Here is a 25,488-nt window from a genome sequence, read left to right as displayed (position 1 = left end):
AAGAAGAGAATACAGATAAGGGGTTGAAATATAGTGTTATTGCCTCTGTCGAACTAAACAATAAATATGATGAGTTCTGTGTCTACTCTGATGGGTTCAGGGCAAGATTGGGCCTCCTGTACTTGAGATGTGCAGTAGGATAGGAGCACCTGGAGTGGTTGAGTTAAAGGCAACCCGAGGAAATCTCCCTTTACATGGCAGATGCTTGGAACTTTGTTCAAAGGAACACTGGGGGAGTGTGTTCAGTAGTAGCCCTCACTGCTGCTTTGTAAAGGCGCAGCATGTATGCACGCTCACACCATTCCAGATCCCAGCACGGGTATGGGGAGGGACAGAGCTAAGACTGCATACCCCCATGACTACTCAGATTCTCATCCCACACTCCAGGGAGTACTGGATATCTTGTGTGAGATGCTCCTTTAGGAGATGCTACCACCTGTAGGGATGGTAATACAAGAGGATATGGTAAATGTACAGAGATGATCCTGGCTTTCACATTAGCAAAACATGGACCTTTATTCCAATACTTTTCATCCAGTCCACATGGGAGATTAATCACTCTCTGATGAAACCTATCCATTGATAAAAATATAATTTCCATGTGTTTTGCCATACAGATATGCTTCTGAATGTGTGCCTCATGGCTTCACTCAGACTCTTCCTTGAAAACCTAAAAATCAGTATCTGTATGTGGGAGGGGAAGTAATAGACTAAACTTTACCATTAAGTCCACCCTGCATGTGTATGCTACTCCTGGAGGAATTCTGCATCTCTGCGCATGCACAGAATTCATATCCCCTGCAGATTTCTTTGTTTCCCCGCAGAAGAATTGCTTTCTGACGGGGAAGCAAAAGGAAGCCACAAGAGCAGTCATGCGACCCTCCCCAGCAGCATGTTTGGGTGCCCAGGGAAGCCAACAGTAAATTACTGTGGGGCAGGGGACGGGATTGGGGAATACCCAGCTGGTGGCTCCTACCCTGCACTGGGTTCAGCTGCTAGTCCCACCTGGGCTGGGGAGGACTGGACTTCCTCTGCCCCTGTACAGATTCCGGGGCCAGGTCAGACCCACCGCCCATCCCCCGGATTTCTCCCCAGGCTTCAGGAAGCTCTGCAAACGCCACTTCCCCGCTCCCATCCAGCATCTGGACCTTCCCACTGAATCCCCCACATCCAGACTCCCCTGCTGAGCTCTATCCCCACCCAGACACACACCCCCACTGAGCCCAAACCGCCTTCACCTAGACCCTCCTGCAGAGTCCCAGTGTCGTTGCACCCAGAACCCCCCAACAAACCAATATGCCTCCAGATCCACCCCCCCAACCCCCGCATCCAGATCCTCCACAGAGCTTCCTGCACCCAGATTGCCTCACATAGAACCCTCTCAACCCACACCTGGATTCCCTCCACACTTGCATCCTGCCAGGCTGAGCCTGCCTGCCCACACACGGTGCCCCTGGCACAGAGGGGCAGGACCCTGGGGTGTTTCTGGGGGAGGCCCGGTCCTTGAAATGTGTCAGGGTTGGGTGCAGCCTCACCGCTGAGTCCATGTCCCAGGGGAAGCTACAGAGTGATCTTCCCCCTTTGTGTAGCCAGTGGCCTGTGCTCCTCCATGCCATGCTGGAGCCTCCACATTTATCTGACAAATAAAATTTGCAGAATTTTAAAATATTGTGTGCAGAATTTTTAATTTGTTGGTGTAGAATTTTTAATTTTTTAGTGCAGAATGCCCTCAGGAGTAGGATGCACAGCTCCCATGGCAGGCAATGGGAACCATGCACACATGCATGGAAAGAGTTAAGCTTATAGCATGTAATTTAGCCCCATGGAGGACTAGACAAATGTAAATTCTAATTTAACACTGATTAGTGTGATCATTGTCAGCAAGAGTCTGATAGCTTTACTCACACTGAGTAACACATTTCTCTGCAACTACTGCCACTAAAATAAGACCACTTGTGATGTAAAGTGCTACTCAACATGAGTAAAGATATCAGAATTTGGCTATGTGTGATTATAGTTCCTTTTAAACTTAGCTTTTGTTGTAGAGACTATTTTGTATAAAAAAGTTGGTTTGGAGGCTCATTGTTAGTGTCAAACTTTCAAAAGCAACCTCCAAACCTGCATCTGTCATTTTATGCATAAAGTAGTGCACTCCAGCAAGATATAGTTACACATACAAATTAGAAAAGTGCCTGCATACCTGTGGTATGCATGTAAATGTATTTTGTATCCCTGTTATGTGTACACAAAAACTTTGCATTAAAAACTCGCTTATGAAAGAGTGAAATTTGATCCACATGCAGTAATCTACATCAGCCTGTATTTTTTCCAACAATTGCTAAAGGGTTTGTACAATATGCATGCAGTATTTTATCTTAGTTTATACACCAATAACATGTCTGATAAGAAAACTGAATATTTTTCTTGTTCAGAAAATAGTAAGTTTTGTTTTTTGCATACTTTCTTATCTTTATTGGCAGATGCACTCTTGCAGAGTATTTCCATAATCATATTAAAGATCCCTTTGTCTAGAGAGCACACCAGTAAACAGAAGATACATGCATTTTGAAATGCTGTACATCATACAGACAAATAATCACAGAGATATTGGTTAGAAATAAAATGTTGAGTCAACACGTTCAAACTTGGTTTCCTCAAGTTGGGCTAAATCCACCTTTAGGCATCCAAGGAAATGACCTGATTTTCCAAAAATGTTAAGCACCTTCAACTCTTGTTGAAATTAATGGGAGTTCTGAATGCAAAGCACCTTTGAAAATCAGATCGGTCGGTCTATCATACTCCTCTGGCTTCCAGCACTGTAGTATCTGAGCACCTCACAGTCTTTTATGTTATATATTCATCATAGGCGCTGACTTTTGTTTTTGCCAGTGGGTGCTTTTGAAGAGGTGTGTGTTGGCGGGGGGAGGGACACTCAAGTCAGTTTTGGGGGGAGGCTATTTTCAGCATATTTATACACTTCTTTCATATTCTAGTTATTGAATGTGTCTATCATTGGTATCTTTACTATTTTAATAATGATTCAGTTGTTATGAACTACATAATTACATTATCATGAATTACAGTGTATTAAGTTCTTTGCAATCACCTATAAGGTGTCTTCACTAATGTCCCAGTTTAAAAACATTACATCTCACTGTAGCTTTCTGGATTAAACTGTCAGCAATCTTTTTTACACCTAGGTTCCCTGGCATTATTTTGATGCACATTAAGGACAGCTACATTATTCAGTTGCATCTGCCCCATTAATGACTGGAGATAATTTTTAGGTCTTCTGAAGCCACAGAATGAGCATTCAGCAGTTCAGGATGATACAGGCACAGTGAGAAGAATTCTTATGCATTTGCAGTACTCTGGAAACAGTGCTTCCAGAGTATTGCAAATGACTCCAAGATCTCTTTCTTGATGGGTAACAGCTAATTTAGGCACGATCCTTTTGAATATGTATAGTTGCGATTATATTTTGCCATGTGCATTACTTTGCATTTATCATTGAATTTCATCTGCCATTTTGTTGCCAAGTCACCTAGTTTTGCGAGATCCCTCTGTAACTCTTTGCAGTCTGTTTTGGACTTAAGTATCTTGAATAATTTTTGTATCATCTGCAAACTTTGCCACCTCACTGTTTACCCCTTTTTGCAGACCATTTATGAATATATTGAACTGCACTGATCCCAAGCAGTACAAGCTCCTCTATTTACTTTTCTCCATTCTGAAAATGAACCATTTATTCCTACCCTTTGTTTCCTGTCTTTTAACTGGAGTGCCTGGGAATGCTTTCAGAGTGGTAGCCATGTTAGTCTGAATCAGCAAAAAGAACAAGGAGTACTTGTGGCACCTTAGACACTAACAAATTTATTTGGGCATAAGCTTTCATGGGCTAAACCCACTTCATCAGAGTGGAAAATACAGTAGGAAGATAAATATATAGAGAGAGAGCATGAAAAAATGGGGGTTGCCATACCAACTCTAATGAGACTAATCAGTTAAGGTGGGCTATTGTCAGCAGGAGAAAAAAAACTTTTTTTTTCATGTTCTCTGTATAAATATATCTTCCTACTGTATTTTCCACTCCATGCATCTGATGAAGTGGGTTTAGCCCACGAAAGCTGATGCCCAAATAAATTTGTTAGCCTCTAAGATGCCAAAAGTACTCCTCTTCTTTTTGGGAATGCTTTCAGGATCATCTAAGGATCGTTAATTTAGTTCAATGACAAGCCTTTTGTTATCTTAATCACCCTGCCTCTGTTTATAAACAAACTCCCTGCCCCAAGGGCAGAAGTTGTTAGCAGCACAGAACTCATCACATTCCATACTCAAGCTCTGATTCCTGGGTGCTGAGCACCCACTCTTTTTTTCCATGGGTGCTTGAGCCCCAGAGCACCCACGCAGTCAGTACCTATGATATTCAGCCTCACAACAGCCCATGTAGTGGGGAAGTGTTGTTGTTCCTGTTTCACAGATGGGGAACTGAGGTACAGAGAGGCTAAGGGCTAGATTCACAAAGGGACTTAGGTGCCTGACTGCCATTTTAGGCATTTAAGTCCAACATTTAGGCACCACTGGGATCCTCAAAACCCCCACTCAGCTGCCCCCTAACCCTGTAGGCACCTACATTACCTGCATGCCTAAAGTTTCAACTGGTAAAGTCCCTGTGGTGCCCAAGTTTCCGCCTGTGGGCATGTGCACAGCTGCTTGAGTCCTGGTGCGTCCCAGCTGCTCAACACCACAGCTCACACCTAAGCCCTATCTCTCTTGTAGGCCCCAAACCAGGAGATGAACTCGGAGCACAGCTAACCAACACAAAGATGGCTAAGGAAGGCAGGTGGTGAGTGGGTGGCTGTACCAGGATACCCAGAAGCCCAGTGGTTAGGGCACTCCTGTTAGGAGACTAATTTTCAAATCTCCACTTTGCCTGATTTGGGGCAGGAACTTAAACCCATGTCTCCCATATCCCAGGTGAGTGCCCTAACCCACAGTCATTGGTTATTCTGGGGCTGGTCTCCCTCTCTCCTGTTGAAACTGTTCCTTCCGCTTTGTATCAATAATGAAATACTCATAGAAGACTGGCTCTGTAGTCCGATGGTTAGGGTTCTCGCTGAGATCTGGAAGACCCAAGTTCAGCTTGCGTTTCAAACCAGGCAGAGCAGGGATTTGAAAACAGGTCTCCCACCTCACACTAAGGGCCTGCCCCTGTGTTATTGTCTATAATAGGTGGGGAGCCTGTCTCTCTGGTTTTTCTTGAGGAAGGGCTGACCTGGGTTAGGTGCCGAACTCCAGGGGAGGGTTCACAGCTGTGAATCCTGAAAAGAGTAGGGTGTCTGGCTCTTTTGATGAGCTGGGGCTAGGCTGCACCTTTCTCGTCAGCACTTCCTACTCGCTAGAATTACTGTCACAATCCGGGTGCAATCCAGATCAGTCAGGCGTTGTCACCGCCTGCCCTGTAAACCTGAGCGCTTCAAAATGCTGTGCTACAGTGATTCTCATCTGAACACTTCCAGACAGCATACAAGCATGCACTGAGTGTCTTTAAGCAGCTTTGACTCAGCAGTTCTGATTCCAGCAGCCTTCCTGTTATCCCCCCGCTACACTCTGGCCTCCACCAGCCTTGGTTACAGCTGACAAGGTGAAACCAACACCTCCCAGTCCTGAATTTTCCCAATACTGTGTTCTCTGCAATGTCCAGTCCTCTCCTGGACCAGTCAGAGAGATATTAAAGTTCATTTGCTCCTTTTAGAGATATACTACCAAGCAGCTTGTCACATTAAGTGGAGTTAACAATCAAGCACAGCACGGGTTTGGTTTAGATTAAGAGTAAAGCAAGTTTATTAACAAAAGGAGAAAGGATTTTAAATGAGTTCAAGTATAAATAGAGCCCTACCAAATTCACAGCCATGAAAAACGTGTCACAGACTGTGAAATATGGTGTGTCATGTCCCGTCCGCCCCCCAAAATCTGGTCTTTTGTGTGCTCTTACCCTATACCACACCGACTTCATGGGGGAGAGCAGAGATTCTCAAATTGGGGGTCCTGACCCAAAAGGGAGTTGCAGGGGGGTCACAAAGTTATTTTAGGGGGGATCATGGTATTGCCGCCCTTGCTTCTGCGCTGCCTTCAGAGCTGGGTAGCTGGAGAGTGGTGGCTGCTGGCTGGGCGCCCAGCTCTGCAGGCAGCAGCAGCGCAGAAGTAAGGGTGGCAATACCATGCCAGGCCATCCTTACTTCTGCCCTGCTGCTGGCGGCCACTCTGCCTTCAGAGCTGGGCTCCTGGCCTGCAGCCGCTGCTCTCCAGCTGCCCAGCTCTGAAGGCAGCATCGCCACCTGCAGCAGCGCAGAAGTAAGGGTTGCAGAACCGCAATCCCCCTTAGAATAATCTTGCAATCCCACAGCTTCTTTTTGGGTCAGGACCCCTAAAATTACAAAACCATGTTTCATGATGGTCTCTTTCCTGCAATCACCTCCCCCTGCTGTCGTGATGGTCCTGTTTACCCTCTATGTAATTTGCATTCCCATTGTCTGTGTATTTTGGAGATGCCTTCCAGGTGGCAGAACCACATTCCTTTGTCTATGGTGGAGTAACTTTAGACCTACCTGGTAGACACACTTTGATAACATAATTTCCAATATGTTTGCAATTTTGAATTTGTTCTCTGTACATACATCATGCAATAATATTAATGATCAGTCTGGTGTTAGTTTTCTATTGATAACCTATATCTAAAAGCTAACATGTAAGGTATGACAGCTAGTTGGGGTACATTCAACTTGTCAGGCCAGCTGGAACAATAAGCTCCTTTGTAAGGGCATAGAACCTAGATCTTGCAGAGTCTGTGGTGGCCAATAGTCCCACAGTGCCACCAGAAGGCCCTGCAGAGGCACAGCTGGGAAGCACTGTGGAGAACAGGCACCGCAGGAAGTACCGCCCACAAGACCTAGGGTGATGGTAGCCTGCGGCCATCTGATTGGCCAAGTGCCCCTGCTTTATTCCATGGGTTGCCCCAGGAAGTTGTTTGGGTAACCCACACAGACCTTGGCCTGTTACTGTGCCGGACTTTGCCTCAATTCCTGATGTCTGACTCCTGCCTCATGGTTCTAACCGGGTACTGCCCCTGATCTCCAGTCTCTGACCCCAGCATGACTCTGACTCTGATTCTAACTCTTGTTTATGGCACCCAGCCTTGCAATTCCTCTAACTCCAGCCCAGTGACTGCCATCCATAGTGGGAAGACCTCAGCACAACTGTGACTGCTAGGCAAGACTGCCTACGCCCCATTCCCTTACACACTTACAAGTACCTCTTGCATTGGGATGCTGTTAGGGTTACAATGACCTGGAAATCCAACAGCTACTCACTAAATAAACATGAGGTGCACATCAGATTCTTGTATCCCATGTTCCTTTAGGCACAGTAACCACATATAGGAATCTGTATCGTGACATCCAATCTAATCTAAGAGACGTGCAGAATCAATGGTGAAATATCAAGGCAGAAGAAATCCGGGGTTTTGCTGACTGACATGAGACCAAAGACTTCTCTGCTGCTTTGAAAGACATATCATCCTATACACCGCCTCCCTCCCCCACCCCCCACACACAGACACATTGCCTTTTATGAGCAAGGGTGGCTTAACACTGACCACTTTCAAAGGAGAAATCCTTCAGAGGTGGCCACAGCATTTCAGTGATCTTCTGAACACACTATCCAACATTATAGATGAGGAATTAATAAGAGTAGTGGATCAGCCAACATATGACAACATGGACGCAGTCCCATCCCTTGACGAAGCCAACACTGTAATTAGTGCCATGAAGAACTGTAGGGCCCTCGGATCTGATGGCATTCCTGCAGAAATATTCAAATGTGGAGGTGAGAGCTTGCTGAGGCAACTGCACAGACTATTTCTCAATATATGGAATACTGAAGATGTACTGCAAGCCTTCAAAGACACCACCATTGTCACCATATACAAGAGAAAAGGTAAAAAGTCTGACAGTGGCAACTATCACAGTATCTCGTTACTCTCCACCGCTGGAAAAGTTCTGGCCAGGGAATTCCTGTCGTGTGCTGTGCAATGTCGCTAATCGCACGCTGTTGGAGTCGCAATGCAGTTTCAGGCCAACGTGAGGAATGGCAGACATGATATGTATAGCTCATCAGATGCAGGAGAAAGGCAGAGAACAGAAACAGGACCTTTACACTGTCTTCATCAACATGTTTAAAGCATTTGACGTTGTCAGTAGAGTTGGACTTCAGCAACAATTATGTGAGTTTGGTTGTCCAGAAAAATTCTCCAACATTCCGAGGTTACTTATGACAGAATGGTTGGATGAGTCTGTGTAGAAGGTGTTCTGTCTGGCCCATTTCCTATCACTAATGGTATTAAGCAGGGCTGTGTAAGTGGTCCAGTCCTGTTCAATCTCTTTTATGCAGCAATGCTTGATGACTCTGCAAGAGACCTGAGTGCCAAGATCAGCATACGTTTTCGGTCCTCTGGCAAATGTTTTCAACCTGAACGGGACACAATCTTTCATGAGCTCTTTGAGAAGTTGTTCATGAGCTGCTGTATGCCGATGACTATGTTCTAGAAGCATATACTCAAGAAGAGATACAATTGATTATAGACAGATTTGCAGAGTCTGCAAAAAGGTACTGGCTGGCAATGAGCCTGAAAAAGATAATAGTTATGTATCAACCAGCACCAGGGAAACCGTACACCAAACTAAAAATCACCATCAGCAACACACAGCTGAACTCTCTTACAGACTTCTGCTATCTTGGCAGCACATTGTCAAATGATGCTACTATAGGCAAGCAGCTGACAAGATGCATCAACAGAGCCAGTTTATTATTTGGCATACTATCAAGCAGAGTCTGGCAGCAACACGATATTAAGCTTCAAACCATGCTAACCTTTATAAAGTGATTGTGCTGTCCAATTTGGTGTATGAGTGCAAGACCTAGACCTGCTATAGGCATCACATCAAGCTTCTAGAAAATTTACACGTATGACACCTGTGTGGCATACTCGGCATTAAATGCCAGGATAAAGTTACCAGTAATGAGGTTCTGGAACACAGCCACTCCACAGAGATTGAAACCATGCTCATTGCTTCACATTACACTGGGCTGATCATGTGCTAAGGGTGATGACACCAGACTGCCAAAGCAGTTGCTGTACGGAGAACTGAAAGTGAGTAACCTCACACAAAGTGGCCAGGAGAAACACTTGAAGGACACACTGAAGCATAACTGGAAGCAGTGACGCAGGAATCTATAGCTGGGAGTTGTCAGTAACAGTTAGATCACGCTGGTGAGCAGCAGTCAGTGATGGGATTACTCAATTCAAGATTCATCTCCATATGGATCTTGCGGTACAGAAGCTGAGTGGCACAGCTGAGCGGCACAGTCACGGCAGATTCGGTGGCACAGACTTTAATCCCTTCCCTAATACCGAGTTTCATATGCGCTCAATGCAAAAAGGACTGCCACTCACTCAGCAGCCATATTAGCCACAATCATACTCACAAGACATAATACCATCATCAGTGGTCACGAAGGACACCAGCAACAAGTGGCTAGCTTAGGTAGCTTCCCATTGCTTGCTGGTTTTTGTGATTCCTTTTCTTAAGCATCTAACTCTCCCCATGCTTTGTACAGGGAGCTTAGGCAATTAACTCAGGGCTGAGGATTCCACTGGGTGGCAGTACAGCTAAAAATTGAGCATCGCAAAACTCGTACCTGACTTCCAGAGTCCCAAAAGAAATCTGTGGTGGGTCCGGGACTTGAACCCCAGTCTCCCAAGTCATAGGCTATTACTCTAACCACTGGACCATCCTTCCTCTGACCAAAGGCGCCAACTTCCCCTCTTTTCCCTGGGTGCTCGGCCCCTGCCCCGCCTCTTCCCACCCCTTATCCCCCCCATTCCAACCCCTTCCCCATAGTCCCTGCCCCCACTCCGCCCCCTCCCTGCCCCCATTCCAATTCTTTCCCCAAATCCCTGCCCCAGCCCTGCCTCCTCCCCTGAGTGCACGATGTTCCCACTCCTTCCCCCCTCCCGGAGTTTGCTAATGCCGCCAAACAACTGTTTGGCGGCGGCCAGGTGGGAAGCGCTGGGAGATAGGCAGAGGAGCGGGGATGTGGCGCGCTCGGGGGTGGGGAAGGAGGTGGGGCGGCGGGGGAGGGGAGCTTGGCTGCCAGTGGGTGCAAAGCACCCACTAATTTTTCCCCATGGGTGCTCCAGCCCCGGAGCACCCACGGAGTGCTGTGCCTATGCCTCTGACATGACTTATTCAGGTGCCTAAAGATGTATTTAGTCACCTAGCTTGAGGAATCCAACTTTGAAAATGCTGACAGGTGCTTGAATTTTATGTTTGCGGGGTTAACTGAAAACATGAGGTTAAATAAAACAAATTAAGGATTGAATTAATCATATTATTGGTATGCAACTCCTGGTTTCATAGTGAAAATATAGATCTTTTGATTAAAAAAGATGGATGACTACCTCACTCTCTGTATATTCTTAGGACTTGTCTACACTTACATTTTATAACGTTCTAACTTGCTGGCTCAGGGGTGTGAAAAAGTGCTGGGCTAGCGCTCGGAGCTATTCCCCTCTTGGGGGTGGATCACCAGGAGCGCTGGGAGAGCTCTCTCCCAGCGCTCAAGCGCGACCACACTCACACTTCAAAGCGCTGCCATGGGAGTGTTCCCGTGACAGCACTTTGAAGTTTCCAGTGTAGCCATGCCCTTAGTTACCTGGCCCCATTCTGGTTGGAGGTATCTGATTCTGTCAGGAGTACTATAGTGTGATTTCTCTCTCTCTCGTAGCAGTGAGAATGCGTTTTTTTTCCATGGACAGGAACACACACTCGTGGCAATTTACTTACCTAAGCTGGAGGTTGAACTTTGGTCTTTGATGTTCCAGTGCAAGTGGTCTACCAGTTGTGTTTTAAAGGAACATCTCTACTAGCTCAACACAGAAAAGAGCCTTCTGTACTGTATACAGCAGGGGTCTCAAACATGTGGCCCACGGAGTTGTTTGCTGAAGCGCCCAAATCTCCCCCCCCCCCCACCGAGTTATTCCCCGCAGCGTGCCGTGTCCCCGCTCCTCTGCCTACCACCAGGCGCTTCCCGCGGCACTTAGCACTTTCCAGGAGGGAGGGGGAGGAGGTGGGGCAGGGGCGGGGCCTCATGGAAGGGGGGCAGCGGGGGTCGGTGTCAGTCATGCGGCCCTCAGGCCAATGTACTAGTCCTCATGTGGCCCTCGTAGTGATTTGAGTTTGAGATCCCTGGTATAGAGCACCTTCCCCACAATTCCTTAAAGAACTACCCAATGACTAACTCTTGTATGTTAGTCAAACCAGTTTCTACAGATTCATAATGTATTTCTCATTAAAGGACGTGGAAGAGTAGATGTTTATAGTCTCAATCAAACCTGGTTGGAAATTTTGTGACCTTTTTTTTTTTTTTTTGACAGAAAATGGCAATTTGTCAAAACTGAAATTGTTCACAGGAACAGGGTTGTCTCAACAAATTCCTCAGTTCAAAACATTATTTGAGAAAAAGTTTTGTTGAAACATCTTGATTTGACACTTTCTAATCAAATTCGGATTTTTGGTTCAAAATGACTTTGTTTCAGCTTTTAAGCTAACTATTAGTAAAAATTCTATTTTAAATAAAAAAGGTCAAATTGCAATTTTCATTTACTGGAATCATATTTTTTTCAGATTTTAACTTTTTGTCCTGTTTGGGATGGGAATTTATTTATTTTTATCAAATTTTGAAAATTTTCCCAAAATGGGAAAATAATTTCCCACCCAGCTCTAGTCTCAAACAATTGTGCATTGTCAAAACAGTCTTTGCAACTGCTCTAAACTGTAGCACAATTAGTACCATTTTTGTGTGAAAACATAAGAATTAAAGAATAAAACCATCTCTTCGTTGTTTGATCCCATTCGTGTATAAGCGGTTGGATTGTATTGTCCTTTGCACAGCAGGCTCCTATTATTAGTGCATTTATAAACTTGTGGCCCAGAGGTTTCATTTTCATATTAGTCATATCTAGCAGAAAAATCCACCAAAGTAGTGATATCAGCTGTCTAGCCCATTAATATTTCCCTTGGCTGCTTTGTCAATGAAACTAACAAATAATGGGAGAGTGGAACATGCCAGAAAAGCATTTTCTAGAAGCATTACGTCAGTGTGGAAATTCAAATTGCAAAAATTCCTGAGGGAATTCTGCACCAAGAAAATAAAAAAATCTGTGCACAATATTTTAAAATTCTGCAAAATTTTTCAAATTTTATTTGTCAACAAATAAACGTGGAGGTTCCAGCATGGCAGTAGGGAGTACAGGCCACTGGCTGCACAGAGGTGGGAGATCACCCTGCAGCCCCCCTTTCGGGACACAAGACTCAGCCATGAGGCTGCACCGGACCCTGACACAGCCTAAGAAACATCCTGGGGCTTGCCCCTCTACGCCAGGGGCACCAGGTGTGTGCAGGCAGGCTCAGCCCAGCAGGATCGAAGTGTGGAGGCGCTTAGCTCAGCGGATCCAGATGTGGGGTGAGAGGGTTCTGTGTGGGGCAGTCTAGGTGCAGGTGGCTCAGTGGCAGATCCGGGGAGAATCTGGTGGGGTGGGGGTCTGGATGCTACCCTTTCCGCACTACGCCTTCCTCTCCCCACTCTCTCCTTCCCCTATCCCCCACCCCTCACTCCCACATCCCCCTCCTCCTGTCCCATTCCCCTATCCCATCACCCTTCCTTCCCCACTGCATGTTCCCATCATCCTACCCTGCCCCCCTTGCCCTGCCCCATCTCATGCACTCACCATTGTACAGAAAACAGGATTGTGGCCATGCAGGGCACCCAGCACACATAGAAGGAGAAGAGGACAAAGTCTAGGACCCAGGGGGCAGTGCCAGTGAGCAAGAGCAGCCACTCTCCCTCACCCAGCAGGAGAGAAGCAGTTCTGTCCCACCTCCTCCACTCCCTGCCTGGGCCTAGCTTGCAGGGAGAGGGGCCAAGCAAGCCAAAAGCAGGCCGGCCTCCCCCACCCCCCGTTCCCAACAGGCCAAGCAGAGCAAGTCCTGGGCAGATAGGCACTCGCAGAAATCAGGGGAGGGCAGTGGCAACACAAATAATGAAAGGTTCTGAAAAATCTGACCTTTAAGGAAAAGTTAAAAAACTGGGCATAGTTAATCTTAAATACAGAAGACTGGGAGGGATCTGATAAGGACTGCTACAAAGAGGATGAGCATCAGATGCTCTCCATATCCACTGAAGGTAGGACAAGAAGTAATGGGCTTAATCCGCAGCAAGGGAGCTTTAGGTTAGATATTAGGTAAAACTTTCTAACTATGAAAGTAGTTAAACTCTGGAATAGGCTTATAAGAGAGATTGTAGAATCCCCGTTGCTGAAGGCTTTTAAGAACAGTATAGACAAACACCTGTCAGGGATGGTCCAGGTATACTAGGTCCTGTCTCAGCACCTGGGGCTGGATTTGATGATCTTTCGAGGTCCCTTCCAGCCCTGCATTCTATGGTTCTATGAAAACCTCCCGAGACAGCATGGCTAGCGTGTCCATCCGTTGTTTTTGTATGCAGGGCAGCAAAGCCACAACAGTTAAACTTAATGAACAGGAGCTGGAATACTGGACTAAGTCTAAGTGTATATCACACGGTTCAGCTTCCTAGAAGGTCTCAGAATTTTGTCAACACGGTAATTTCCCTCGGCAAGTTTCCCTTGAGAAAGAGAGAAACAAGTTTTAATTCTTCCTCTTCTTTAAGTCAGCTGAGTTACTTCCCTTCTTGTCCAGAAACATTGGTGCAAATTTCACATCTCTCAAAATATTTTCTCCTCAGCAGTAACTCAGAGTTTTTCTGGGAATAGGATAGTTGCCTCTACACCTTCCTCTCCAAATGCACATTTATGGGGGGAAATAAAAGTCATCTCCCCTTCTTGCTTGGGTCATCAGACAGATCCAGAAAAAACAGGATTTTGTTGCTTTTGAAAATGGTCTCCTTAGCAGTTTTGGCTGTCTTTATACCTGCTGCTAATATCAGGATGATCACCTTGTGAAGTGACCAAGGGGTTACATGCCCTGGGTAAGAAGCAGGGGTGTCCCAACACTGTGAGGATCTGGAACCGGCAGGGAAGTAAGCCTCATTCCCGTGGAAGTACTAGCCCTCCACACTGCTGCTGTGGCCTCCCTGGCAAAAACCCCTTGGCAGCTGTGCAGTGGCAGCCATGGAACAGATTCAGCAAGAGGTCATACTGCTTCAGGCAGCTCACAGTCAGATTTATGTAAGGAAGTGTCCAGGGTCAGCAGAGGATGACATTGGTGGGGATTAGCTGTTCATTCCTGCTTCCCATCCAGTCCCAAAACCCTGCAGTGCACCAACCCCATGAAGTTCTGGTAAAGGAGCTTCCTTGAGGTCTCAGATAAAAGAGGCCATTACCATGGAGACAGAAGACACCCCTTCTATTGTCTCCAGGAGAGCTTCGTGGGATCAGGGTCCTACTCTGTTTATGGAAGGAGAGGTGACACCTGGAGCTCAAAATTGAGTGGGAAAAGTAGTTTTTTCCCCAAGTTGCCCTGGAATTACTGTGCTGTTACCTGTTTTCTTCCTTTTTAATCCCTAATTACTCCTGGGGAAATTCTGCATCACTGCACATGCTCAAAATTCAAGTCCCCCACAGATTTCTTTGTTTCCCCACAAAAAAATGACATCTGACGGGGAAGCAAAAGGAAGCCACAAGAGTGGCCACACGCCCCTCCCTGACAGCGCAAGCTGGTTGGTTTTGGCGCCTAAAGCAGCCGATAGAGACATAAATCAACACCGGGGTGGTGCTGGGCAGTCGTGTGTGTGTGTGAGAGAGAGAGAGAGAGAGACACTGTCCCTCTCGCTCACTATTGCAGCACACTTGGTGTGGAGGGGCAGGGCATCGGGGTGTTTCTGAGGAGGTAGGCGTGGGGCAGACTCTGTCCCCTCAGGCAGAGTAGAAAGTAGTAGCCTGCCCACTTAGTGAATTGTTCCCATTGTCTTTGTGAATTCCCTCAGGAATATAAAACAGGTGTAAAAGTTTTAAGGCTCCTTTATGTAGCCAGAGTGATGTAAAGGACTGTATGGCCTTATAAATATTTATGATGCTTTAGTGATTAGAACTGGTCTAAATTTTTGGACTGAAAAAGATTCCTATCAAAATGTGACAGGTTTCAGAGTAACAGCCGTGTTAGTCTGTAGTCGCAAAAAGGAAAGGAGTACTTGTGGCACCTTAGAGACTAACCAATTTATTTGAGCGAAAGCTTATGCTCAAATAAATTGGTTAGTCTCTAAGGTGCCACAAGTACTCGTTTTCTTTTTATCAAAATGTGCTCCATGAACTGTTTGCTACTGACCTTTCTGGAGATGGTCAGTAGCCAATATAAATTGTGAGTTTGATTCCCTAGCCACACTGACCATAGGGTTGCATATATTTGTTGACTAATAACTCAAAATAAATGGTCAAACCTAGCTACATTATATGAGGCAGGATGGTTTGGGGATTTCCTCCAAAGCTCCCCACTCCCATTCTTCATCCATTGTACTGTAGTTTAAATAAATTTCAAAAATAATTGAAACCAGAAGTGATTATATTGCATTATTCTGACAAATAAAATATGCAGAATTTTAAAATATGTGCAAAATTTTTAATTTTTTGGTGCAGAAATCCCCCAGGAATACCTAATATATATATTACGTTTTTCTTGGTGAAATCCCATTGTATAATAGCCATCTCTACATGTGAAGGCACCAGTTTGGTTTTCTTTTAATATCATGGTTTTTTTCAGGGAGGAGTAGGGCGTTGGTGGAAAAAGCTGAATTTCCAGAAGCAGCTGGGGGCAGGGAGGGAGAGTATGTCTGGGGGGTATTGTGGTTTTCAGAATTCAAAGATGTTTTCTGATGTCAGCCTGAAATACTGTGCCAAGCTGCATACATCAGCAAACAAGGCTTTCAGTGAGTGAGGGAACTTTCTGAGTAATAAAATCGTTTGGCAATAAGCAGTGGTGAGCAGAAAATGAATCTCATGCCAGCTTTTGTGTTTGTTGACTGTCTTTCTCAAATGTGAAAAAACATCCATCTTGCTTTATAGCTGACTTTAATACCATTAAGGCATCATATACGGGTAAAGTGCTGTCTTGATGACAGGTAAGCTAAGAAGTATTTTGGCACCTAGACAAAGAATGAGATAATACTCTTATGCTGTAAGAAGTCCTCCCACTAGTATGTAGTTGGTTATTATTAGAAAACATTTTTGCATTTGCTTATTATTGCAGCATAAATATTCTCTTCACTTCTTCAAATACATTTTTTACAAAAGAAGAAAATATTCCTGCTATAATGGAATGTTCCAGGAGAAGAAAGACTAACCTCTCACCAAAAGGCGCTGACTCGGTGGATGCTTCGGGGCTGGAGCATCCACGGGGGAAAAAATGGTGGGTTCTGAGCACCCAAGGGCAGCCCCCCTATCAGCTCTCCCCCCCAGCACCTCCCACCCCGTGGATCATCACCTCCCCCCTCCCTCCCCATGCCTCCCACCAACACCGAACAGCTGTTTCACAGCGTGCAGGGAGGCTGAGAGGGAGGGGGGGGAGCAGGGATACAGCACACTTGGGGGAGAGGGCGGAACTGGGCGGGAAGAGACGGGGTGGGGTGGGGGCAGACAGAGGCATGGTGGGGCCTTGGGGCATGGAGTGAAGTGGGGGCAGGGCGTGGGGCAGAGCTAGGGGTCAAGCACCCCCCGGCAGTTTGAAAAGTCGGCGCCTGTGCTCTGTTATTCAGGATCCCTCCAGGTGGGTGCCGAGAACAGCATGATGCAACTCTCTGGGCAACATAAGTGTGCTTCCAAATATTGGGGAATCGTGTATGCCATTTGGCTACTGAGATGGTGATGCTTTAGAATAGCACAATTGCTGAGGCCTTAGCTGTAATTTTAATTAAAATATCTTACGTTGTAGCCCTGTACATGTACATGGTACTTTACTGACACTGAACTAAAAATGGTCCTTGCACTGAGCTTATCACCCAGCTTTGACCAATGTAATGCAAAGAGTAAAAATGTGGGGTGAAATCCTAGCCCCACTGAAGTCAGTGGCAGATACATCAGAGAGGGGATTGGGGTTTGGAGTGCAAAGCACCAGTGATATACACAGGTGGAAGCCAGGGTGCCAAGTAGGTGTTGGCAGCATTCTGAACCAATAGGGAATTTTTAAGGTCAGTATTTTATTCCTTGGTATAGTACATTGCACTAATCAAGCCTGGAGGTTATAAGTGCACAGACCACCATGACAAACTCAAAATGTGACAGGATGAAGCACAATCTGCTTGCCAACCATAGTCCTATTTGGGATTATGTAAATGCAAACTAGGTACCTTTTAGAGCACACCAGCGGGGTCCACACAAGGCAGTTAGAGCATTTTACAAATCACACCCTTCTAGCATGCTTTGCCAAGTGCCATGTAGGGAAGCCCTCAGTGTCCAGAAGCACTAAATAATCCAGTATTAGTGAGGAAAGTGGAGACATTAAAAAATGCCAGATCTCTCTCTTTGATGAGATTACAAATTTGCTAAAGGTAACAGTGTTCATGTAGCATACTTGGACTTCTGTGAGGCATTTGACTTGGTACCACATAATGTTTCAACTGTGACTCTAGAATGATACAAAATCAACATAGCACATATTAAATGGAACAATAACTGGCTAACTAATAGGTCTCAAAATGTAATGGTAAACAAAATAGTCATTGAATGGTTGTGTTTCTAGTTGGTCCAGCAGGGATCTATTCTTGGTCCTACTATGCTATTTAACATTTTATCAATAACATGGAAGAAAACATAAAATCATCACTGACAAAGTGTGCAGATGACACAAAAATCGGGGGAGTCAGAAATAATGAAGACAGATTGCTCTGTATCTCTTGGTAAACTGGATGCAAGCAAACTGTACATTTCAATATGGCCAAATGTAAAGTCATGCATCTAGGAACAGAGAGAGCAGGCCATACCTCCAGGATGGGGAACTCTAACCTGGGAAGCAGTGACTCTGAAAAAAGACTTGGAGGTTATGCTGGATAATTAGTTGAAAATGAGCTCCTAATGTGATGCTGTGGCCAAAAGGGTTAATGCAATGTTTGAATGCATAAAGAGTGGAATCTGAGGCAGGAATAGGGAGTTTATATTCCCTCTGTATTTGACACTAGAAGTTTGTGCAGTTCTGGTGTCCACAATTCAAGGAGGATGTTCATAAAATGGAGAGGGTTCAGAGAAAAGCTGCAAAAATTATTAAAAGTTGGAAAACCTGCCTTATACTGATAGACTCAAGGAACTCAATCTATTTAATTTATCAAAGAGGAGATTAAGGGGTGACTTGATCATAGTTTATACCTACATGGTGAACAGAAATTTGATTATAGAGGACTCTTCAATCTAGCAGATAGTGGCATAACAAGATCCAGTGACTGAAGTTGAAGCTAGACAAATTCAGACTTGAAGTAAAATGTAAAATTTTTTCAGTGTGGGTAATTAACCACTGAAGCAACTTAACAAGGGTTGTGGTAAATTCTCAATCATGGAAACTTTTAAATCAAGAGTGTATGTTTTTCTACAAGATATGCTTGAATTCAATCAGAAATTAATTCAGGGAAGTCCTATATGACCTGTGTTATACAAGAAGTCAGACTAGATGATCACAAAGGTCCTGTCTGGCTTTATAATCTATGAATAGTTGTCTGAAACTTTTTTGTGTCCTGCTTCTGATCAGTGGACCTAAATCCATTTAAAATTAATTGTTTTCCAGTCTTGAACTGGTAATAAAGGATCATGTTAAAAATGCAAAGGAGTGCTTTACTATTCTTTTAAACAAGAAGAATTACTTATATTATAATCAGAATACATTTTTTAAAATGTTATGAGGTTTTTATAGTTCTCTACTGATCTCTCTCAAAGAGCACTGTTTTTAAATGTATTTGAAATTGCCTGAACTGTGATTTATAACTTGACATGTCAAGGGTAGATTGATTCAACCAATACCAAGTCAATGCATTTCATATTTTATTACAAATACAGCCTATCATCAAACTTCCTTTACCGTACAAGTGAAATTATTAAATAGAACCTCAGTATGGAACTTGGGAGATTCAGCTCTGTTAGCTGTCTATATGATGGGTAGGTGATGTGAGGCAGTGTAATTCAGGTTTCCTGTAAATCATTCAGTTGTACAGTATTTTTCTACGGAACACAACACCAAGTTCTAAAAAGAGAGGAAGGAGGAAATTGTCAATGATAGAAGCTTTTAATTGCTAAATGCCTGAATGCTAACGCTTGTTGTTCTTTGCTTTGTTTATTGCTGTGGTTTTTTTTTTAATTTTAGTCTTTGATTTTTGTTTGTTTTTTAGAATAGTCCTTATCAGTGGCAGAAGATCCTTCTGTAGCATATTTTCAGTGCTGCCGTATCGAGACTGTACCCAAATCGGGTATGTATATTTATGCATACTACCTCGTCTCTTTGGGTCATAACAGCATATATAGTACTGAATACAGACAATAGGGCTGTCATTTTTAAATATCTACCCCCAAAAGAGAAATATTTGATTTGTGGTATAGTATCAGGTTAAAATCATATTTTTAAATCACAGATTTCCTTATCTTTGTTATAATATCTTAGATTATTAAAACTGAAAGAATTTTAAAAATCCAGTTTACTAGTACAATTTACCATTTGTACTGTTTGTTTTTCATGCTTCACTCCTCTTGGACAATGCGAATATTCTAGACACTATTACTTTTATTTATAGTCAGCTTTCCCTTTCTGGTTCTCCTACACTAGAACAATGCTACAGTATCTAGTTTCCAGCACTGTAGAGAAATGATTGAATTCAAACAAAAGAGTGTTTTAATTTAACTATTTCATTAAAATGGTTTTAAAAACTGTATTCAATGACTGAAAACACCCGTTGTAAAAATGGAGTCAAATAACTTCTAAACCATGGGCCAGATCCTCAGTTGGTGTCAGTGTCTTTAGTGGAGCTATGTCAGTTAACACAAGCTGAGGATCTGGGCCAATAGGTTTGTTGTTTTCCAAAGATACAGAACGTGCAATGCACGTTATTCCAGACTGAAACCATGTAAGTGAAGACATCAGATTAGGATATGTGAAGTGGGGTAACTTAATGTGAAAAAGGAGGCTTACAGATCACTTTGGGTCAAATTAATCCCTTTTCTAATATCACTAAAGTACATCAGGGATGAATTTGGCCCATTGTTTTCATAGTTAAGTTTTTTAGCATTACTGTTCAGCGTTTGAGTAATTCATAGCAAACTGTTTTGTGTACAAAAGAAGCAGATACCATATGGTGAAATTGGTTCAATTATCCTGTCTTTGAGTAAAAAATTTTCTTTAGCTAATTAAACTGGAAAGATGCATCAAGCAAATCTTGAAACATTAGTAGTTTACGTCTGTAGTGCATTCCAGTGCATTTACGATCACTGGAATGTGGCATTTAACTGCTATCTCAGAGAGCCGAATATGCCTTTGAAAGACTGAAAGCAAGGGACTTCTGAATTGCAGTGATAATGAGACAGACTACATCCCCAGTATGATTTCAGCATGTTATGTCTTGCACAACATTTGTAAAGCAACAGGGAGTCGAATGAGGAGGCAGAAAGTGCTACGACATATCGGTCCAGCCCTGCTTCCATTGTTAGGAAAGCAAAGACAAGAGATGCCCTCTGTCTATCAGCTGAAGCAACAGAGAAGGAGGAAAACAATTAATTAACATCTCCTTCAAGTAATGGCTGTTGTGAACCATAACTGAAGCAGTATATTCATTGACTTCATTGCCAATGTGCAGACTGTGTAATTCTTGATTATTGCATCATATTTTCATGCATGGTAGAGTGAGGATGAGACACAAGTACTCTTTTGTGACAGGATAATGATAGTATTACCTTAACTTCACTTTTGTGTATCACTCATTAATATCTCTAGATTTCTAGTTCATCCATACCCGTAGCCAGGTGCTGCTGGTGTCCTGAATACTTACTTTGTGTAACCATTGCCAAAGGGCATTACAACCAAAACTAATTATTCCTGCAAATATTTTAGATATTTTCAGTTAAAACCAACCAAATTCAAACAGGAATGAGAATTTTGTGCATGTGGTGGAGACAGTTTCAGCTCAAGAGTTGCTGTGATGAGCATACAGCAGTATTGCTGTTTGCCCTTCCTCTCTACCTCTTCTCAGACTCCCAGGCTCTTTGGGCAGAGAGGAATTCTGGGCAAAGTTATGTTTTGGGGAAGGTGCCAGTCCCACAGTATGAAGGCGGAAGAGCTCTACTGTATTTACACTGGAACTTAAACTGTATTAGCAGAACCATTTTAAAACAGGATTGAAAAGTTGTTCCTTCTAACACAGTTTCAGTGCTCTTTGCCTGGCCAGTGTAGAACAGGCCTAACAGTGTTCAAGAATCATGTTCTAGGCTAGGGCCTGTCTTAACTGGCTTTATAACCAAGTGAAAGCAATTTAGTAGGAAGCCTTGTAAAACAGTGTTTTAAATGGTAGCACTAATACAGTTGAGCATCCGTGTATACCAGGATCAGAGAAAACAGAGGAGGATGAAACCTGGGATAGCACCCCACATCACCACCACTAGCTCTGTTGTGCTGCTCTGAGCTAGTAAAGAACATGACAGGTTTCAGAGTAGCAACCGTGTTAGACTGTATCCGCAAAAAGAAAAGGAGGACTTGTGGCACCTTAGAGACTAACAAATTTATTTGAGCATAAGCTTTCATGAGCTACAGCTCACTTCATCGGATGTAGCTCACAAAAGCTTATGCTCAAATAAATTGGTTAGTCTCTAAGGTGCCACAAGTCCTCCTTTTCTTTTTAAAGAACATGAGACACACATGGTTTCTGAAGGAAGACTGTTCTAAAAAGAAACCAAAAGGTTGACAACATTACAAAATAGTCTTTTCACAATCTGCTACTTCAGGAAGCAAGTTACATTGTAAGTGCTGGGGCTGAAAGAGGGAGAGTGCATGTCAGGGAAATGGATTTTCTCCAACTCTTTACGTTTTACTGTTAGGACGTCAAAGAGATGTCAAAGAGAACTTTCTTGGTTTCCTCTTTTTGCAAATAATGCTACAGAAATAATATTTAGGGCCTTTTGTCCTCAAAGCATTTTAAAAACATGAAGGGCTAGATTATCACTAGCCTTAGCACTGCCATGCAGGGGAATAGGTGGGAGTAAAATCTCTCCTCCCCACTCAGCAGCCTACTTAAGTTTGCCCACATCTTTGCTCCTTTGCATGCTGGATGCTCCTTTACCCCTATCTCCATGAACAAGTGAGTGGGGATAGGGGAAGAGCCGTGGCTCTCCTTTTGCATCCACATACCAGTCAGGAGAGCTACTCAGGTGAACGGGGAGGAGCATGCGATACCCTGGAGAGTTCTGAGAGTATTGGGCCTCTCTACACTGTTGTTTATATCCAAGCAATCTTCTCTGAGATCCTTCATGCGCCACAAGCAAAGGAAGATGGAAGGCAGAAGATTCTGGAAGTGAATCGCTGGCTAGGTAAGTGGTATAGAGTGGAGGGCTTTGGTTTTGTGGACCATAGGTCCGCATCCTACAGGGAGGGGGGGCTGTATAGTTTGGATGGCCTCCACCTCAGTAAAAGGGAGACCAATCTCCTTGGGGATAGGCTGGCTAGAGCAGTCAGGAGGGGATTAAAGTAATAGCAAAAGGGGAGGGTAAAAAGAGGGAAGACATGAACATTCAGCACAAAATTGAGACGTGGAGAACAAAATTAATCAAAAACCAAAAGGACATGAGGAGAAGAAAGTCTTCAATTGCCTATACACTAACGCTGGGCTCCTGGGTAACAAACAAGAAGAACTGGAATTGTTCATTTATTAGCAAACATTCAATCTAGTTGATATTGCTGAAACCTGGTGGGATGATTCACACAATATCAATCTTAAAATCAATTATCCTAACCAATTTAGGAAGGATCAAATGAGCAGAAAGGGCGGGGGGGGGAAGGTAGGGGAGTGCCACTCTGTCAAAAATGGTGTTACCTATTTCTGAGTTACTGATAACTTGGAAGAAAATTATCTTGAATGCTTATGGATCAATATCCTAACAGATAAAGCACAAGACGGGGTACTAATTGATGTCTGTCTGAGACCACCAAATCACAGTAGAGAACAGGATGACCTTCTCCTTACACATTTATCTACGATGTGTAGGGGGAAAAATTGAAGTTCCCCATGATCTCACTATTTCAGTGACTCATACCCCCAGTACTAAAATATTCTTGGAATTTCTAAACACTGTAGATGACAATGTCTTAACTCAAGAAGTGTTGCAGCCAGCATGGAGGAATTCTATATTAGACCTTGTCCTAACAGATAAAGAGGAACTGATCACAGAACTAAAAGTTAATGGTAGCTTAGGCACCAGTGATTACAATCTGATCACACTTACAATGTGCAAGCAGAATAAAGTCCAGACCAGTAATATAAATAGTTGGTGCTTTAATAGGGCCAATTTCACTAAGTTGAAAACAATTATGAGGAAAATCAGCTGGGAGGAAGAATTTAATTAGAAAAATGTGAATGATAATTGGGAATCATTTTAAGAACACCTTACTTGATGGCCAAAAAGCCACAATCCCATATTAGAGGAAGAAGGCTGTGCTGATTAAAAAAAAACAATCTGGTTTAAAGAGGAAGTGAAGGCAGCTGTAAAATATATATAATATTTTCCTTTGTCAGAACTTGGTATACAAGGCAATTTAGATGAAGTCATCATCAACCTCAGGCACACATTTCCTGAATGTTTATCATTCTGTAGACATGGTGAACAGGAACTCCATCTATTCTTAGAAAGTAAAAGAAAAAGATAAATGTTTCTTGCTTTACTTTACCCCTCCCACACAACAAAAAAAATTAATAATAGTGCTGTGGAAAATTACAGATTCATAGACTTTTTTTCTCATATTAATTTTGTTCCTACATAGTGAGAAATTTTCAAAGTGTACAAATTATGGAATGCCAGGAGTATAAGCTTCATTGTTATGTGTATTTTTTGCATGATATTGAGATTAAGCAGGAAACCTCATTAAGGTGGTAGGATTTATTTTTCTTAATTTCTCTTATATTAGGTAAAATATCAAGGCAGAAGCTGAAAATGCTGAGTCCTTGATGTGCTTAGTGAGAGTACACAACACAATTGTAAGGGAATTTATACCAGTTTCTCAGATTCCTCTGTCAATACACTGTAGCCATAGTTCTTGTTCCAGTAATAAGTGCAATTAGGAAGTGAAAAACTGGAGCCCAGTTAGGTGGGCAGACTCAGTCAGCATGTCAAGGAAAGGCTTGTTGTTGGTATGTCTGGCATCTGTTTCTTGCCAAAGCTGTAATTACCCTTATCCCTGCAACAGAATCAATAAAATGGGAGTTCTTCACCGTGAAGGATGAGAACAATATTTTACTTTGGATTCCCATAAATTTGAAGTGCTGTTGTTTTCAGGTTAGTCTTAATTAATCTGTAATGGTCTGGGATCATCGAGTATATTTACTCCGAACCATATCCCAAAAAGAGTTTACATTTCCAAATAAAATTCACTTATCAGGCACCTGTTGTTGTAAATAGACTTTTTTTTCTTTTTAGGTTTCTGGGAGTCAGGTTAATATTTAATTGACTTTTAAATAATTCACTGAAATGTTCAGCTAGCAGTGTCATTGAAAGAGCAAGTGCACAGCAGGAATCTTGCAGCGGGTTTTATAGATCACATCCAGGCATCTATTTTAGAATCATTCAAGAAATGTTTCTTTACTGAAGCCAATAATGTGTGATTTATGGACTGCTAATCCATGCTTAAAATGCATGTGGTAAGAGTTTCTGCTCTGATTTTTGTTTATTCTGATTGTTTATTCTTTCCTATATAGGGCAGAAATAATCAAAGCGAGTACTTACCCTATAATAATTTTGCCATTGGATCACAAGTCACACAATGCTGTTCCAGGAAAAATGCCATGGTACTGCCGTAAAATGCAGAGAGGGAAAATAGCACATTTTCACTACTTTCACTGTAGCTCCCAAATAACCAGCATGTTGAACTCTGAACCCTGTCAAAACTTCAGATTTAATTTTTTACATACAGTAGGTAAATAGCACCCACCCAGCACCGCATTTCCTGATACAAAGTGCACAAATAAAATGTTTGGGGCCTAATTTTCCTGGAACTCTTATGTAAATCTGGGGTAACTCCATGGAAGTCAGTGGAGACAAAAAATAACGTATGAAGAGAATCAGGACCTAAGTGCATTATTATCCACTAAGGTAATGTAAGAGACCCTCACTTTGGCATGGAAGGTAATAAGTAAGATTTTTATTTTAACAACATCCCTTGTTTCCCTTTCCTT

At 43.3% G+C, this 25,488-nt stretch overlaps 2 protein-coding genes across 3 annotated transcripts in view; one reads left to right on the top strand and one right to left on the bottom strand.

Moving 5' to 3' along the window:
* Positions 1-25,488, top strand: part of CABLES1 (Cdk5 and Abl enzyme substrate 1) — a 114,379-nt gene that overhangs the window by 62,116 nt on the left and 26,775 nt on the right. Inside the window, exon 4 of the mRNA XM_048840454.2 lies at positions 19,456-19,533. Coding sequence (XP_048696411.1) covers positions 19,456-19,533 — 78 coding nt within the window. The remainder of the gene's footprint in view (positions 1-19,455; positions 19,534-25,488) is intronic.
* Positions 23,569-25,488, bottom strand: part of SLC35D4 (solute carrier family 35 member D4) — a 140,387-nt gene continuing 138,467 nt past the window's right edge. Inside the window, exons 15-16 of one of the 2 annotated variants that reach the window (XM_048840457.2) lie at positions 25,040-25,104; positions 23,569-23,936 (exon numbers count right to left, since the gene is read on the bottom strand). In XM_048840457.2, coding sequence (XP_048696414.1) covers positions 25,041-25,104 — 64 coding nt within the window. In that variant the 3' untranslated portion in view covers positions 23,569-23,936; position 25,040. Of the gene's footprint in view, positions 23,937-25,039; positions 25,105-25,488 lie in introns of those variants that run through there. The other variant, XM_048840462.2, reaches the window with a different exon arrangement.

Source organism: Caretta caretta, chromosome 2 (genome assembly GCF_965140235.1).
Source record: "Caretta caretta isolate rCarCar2 chromosome 2, rCarCar1.hap1, whole genome shotgun sequence".
Taxonomy (NCBI): domain Eukaryota; kingdom Metazoa; phylum Chordata; order Testudines; family Cheloniidae; genus Caretta; species Caretta caretta.
The sequence above is the reverse complement of the archived record's forward strand: the minus strand, read 5'-3'. Positions and strand labels throughout refer to the sequence as shown.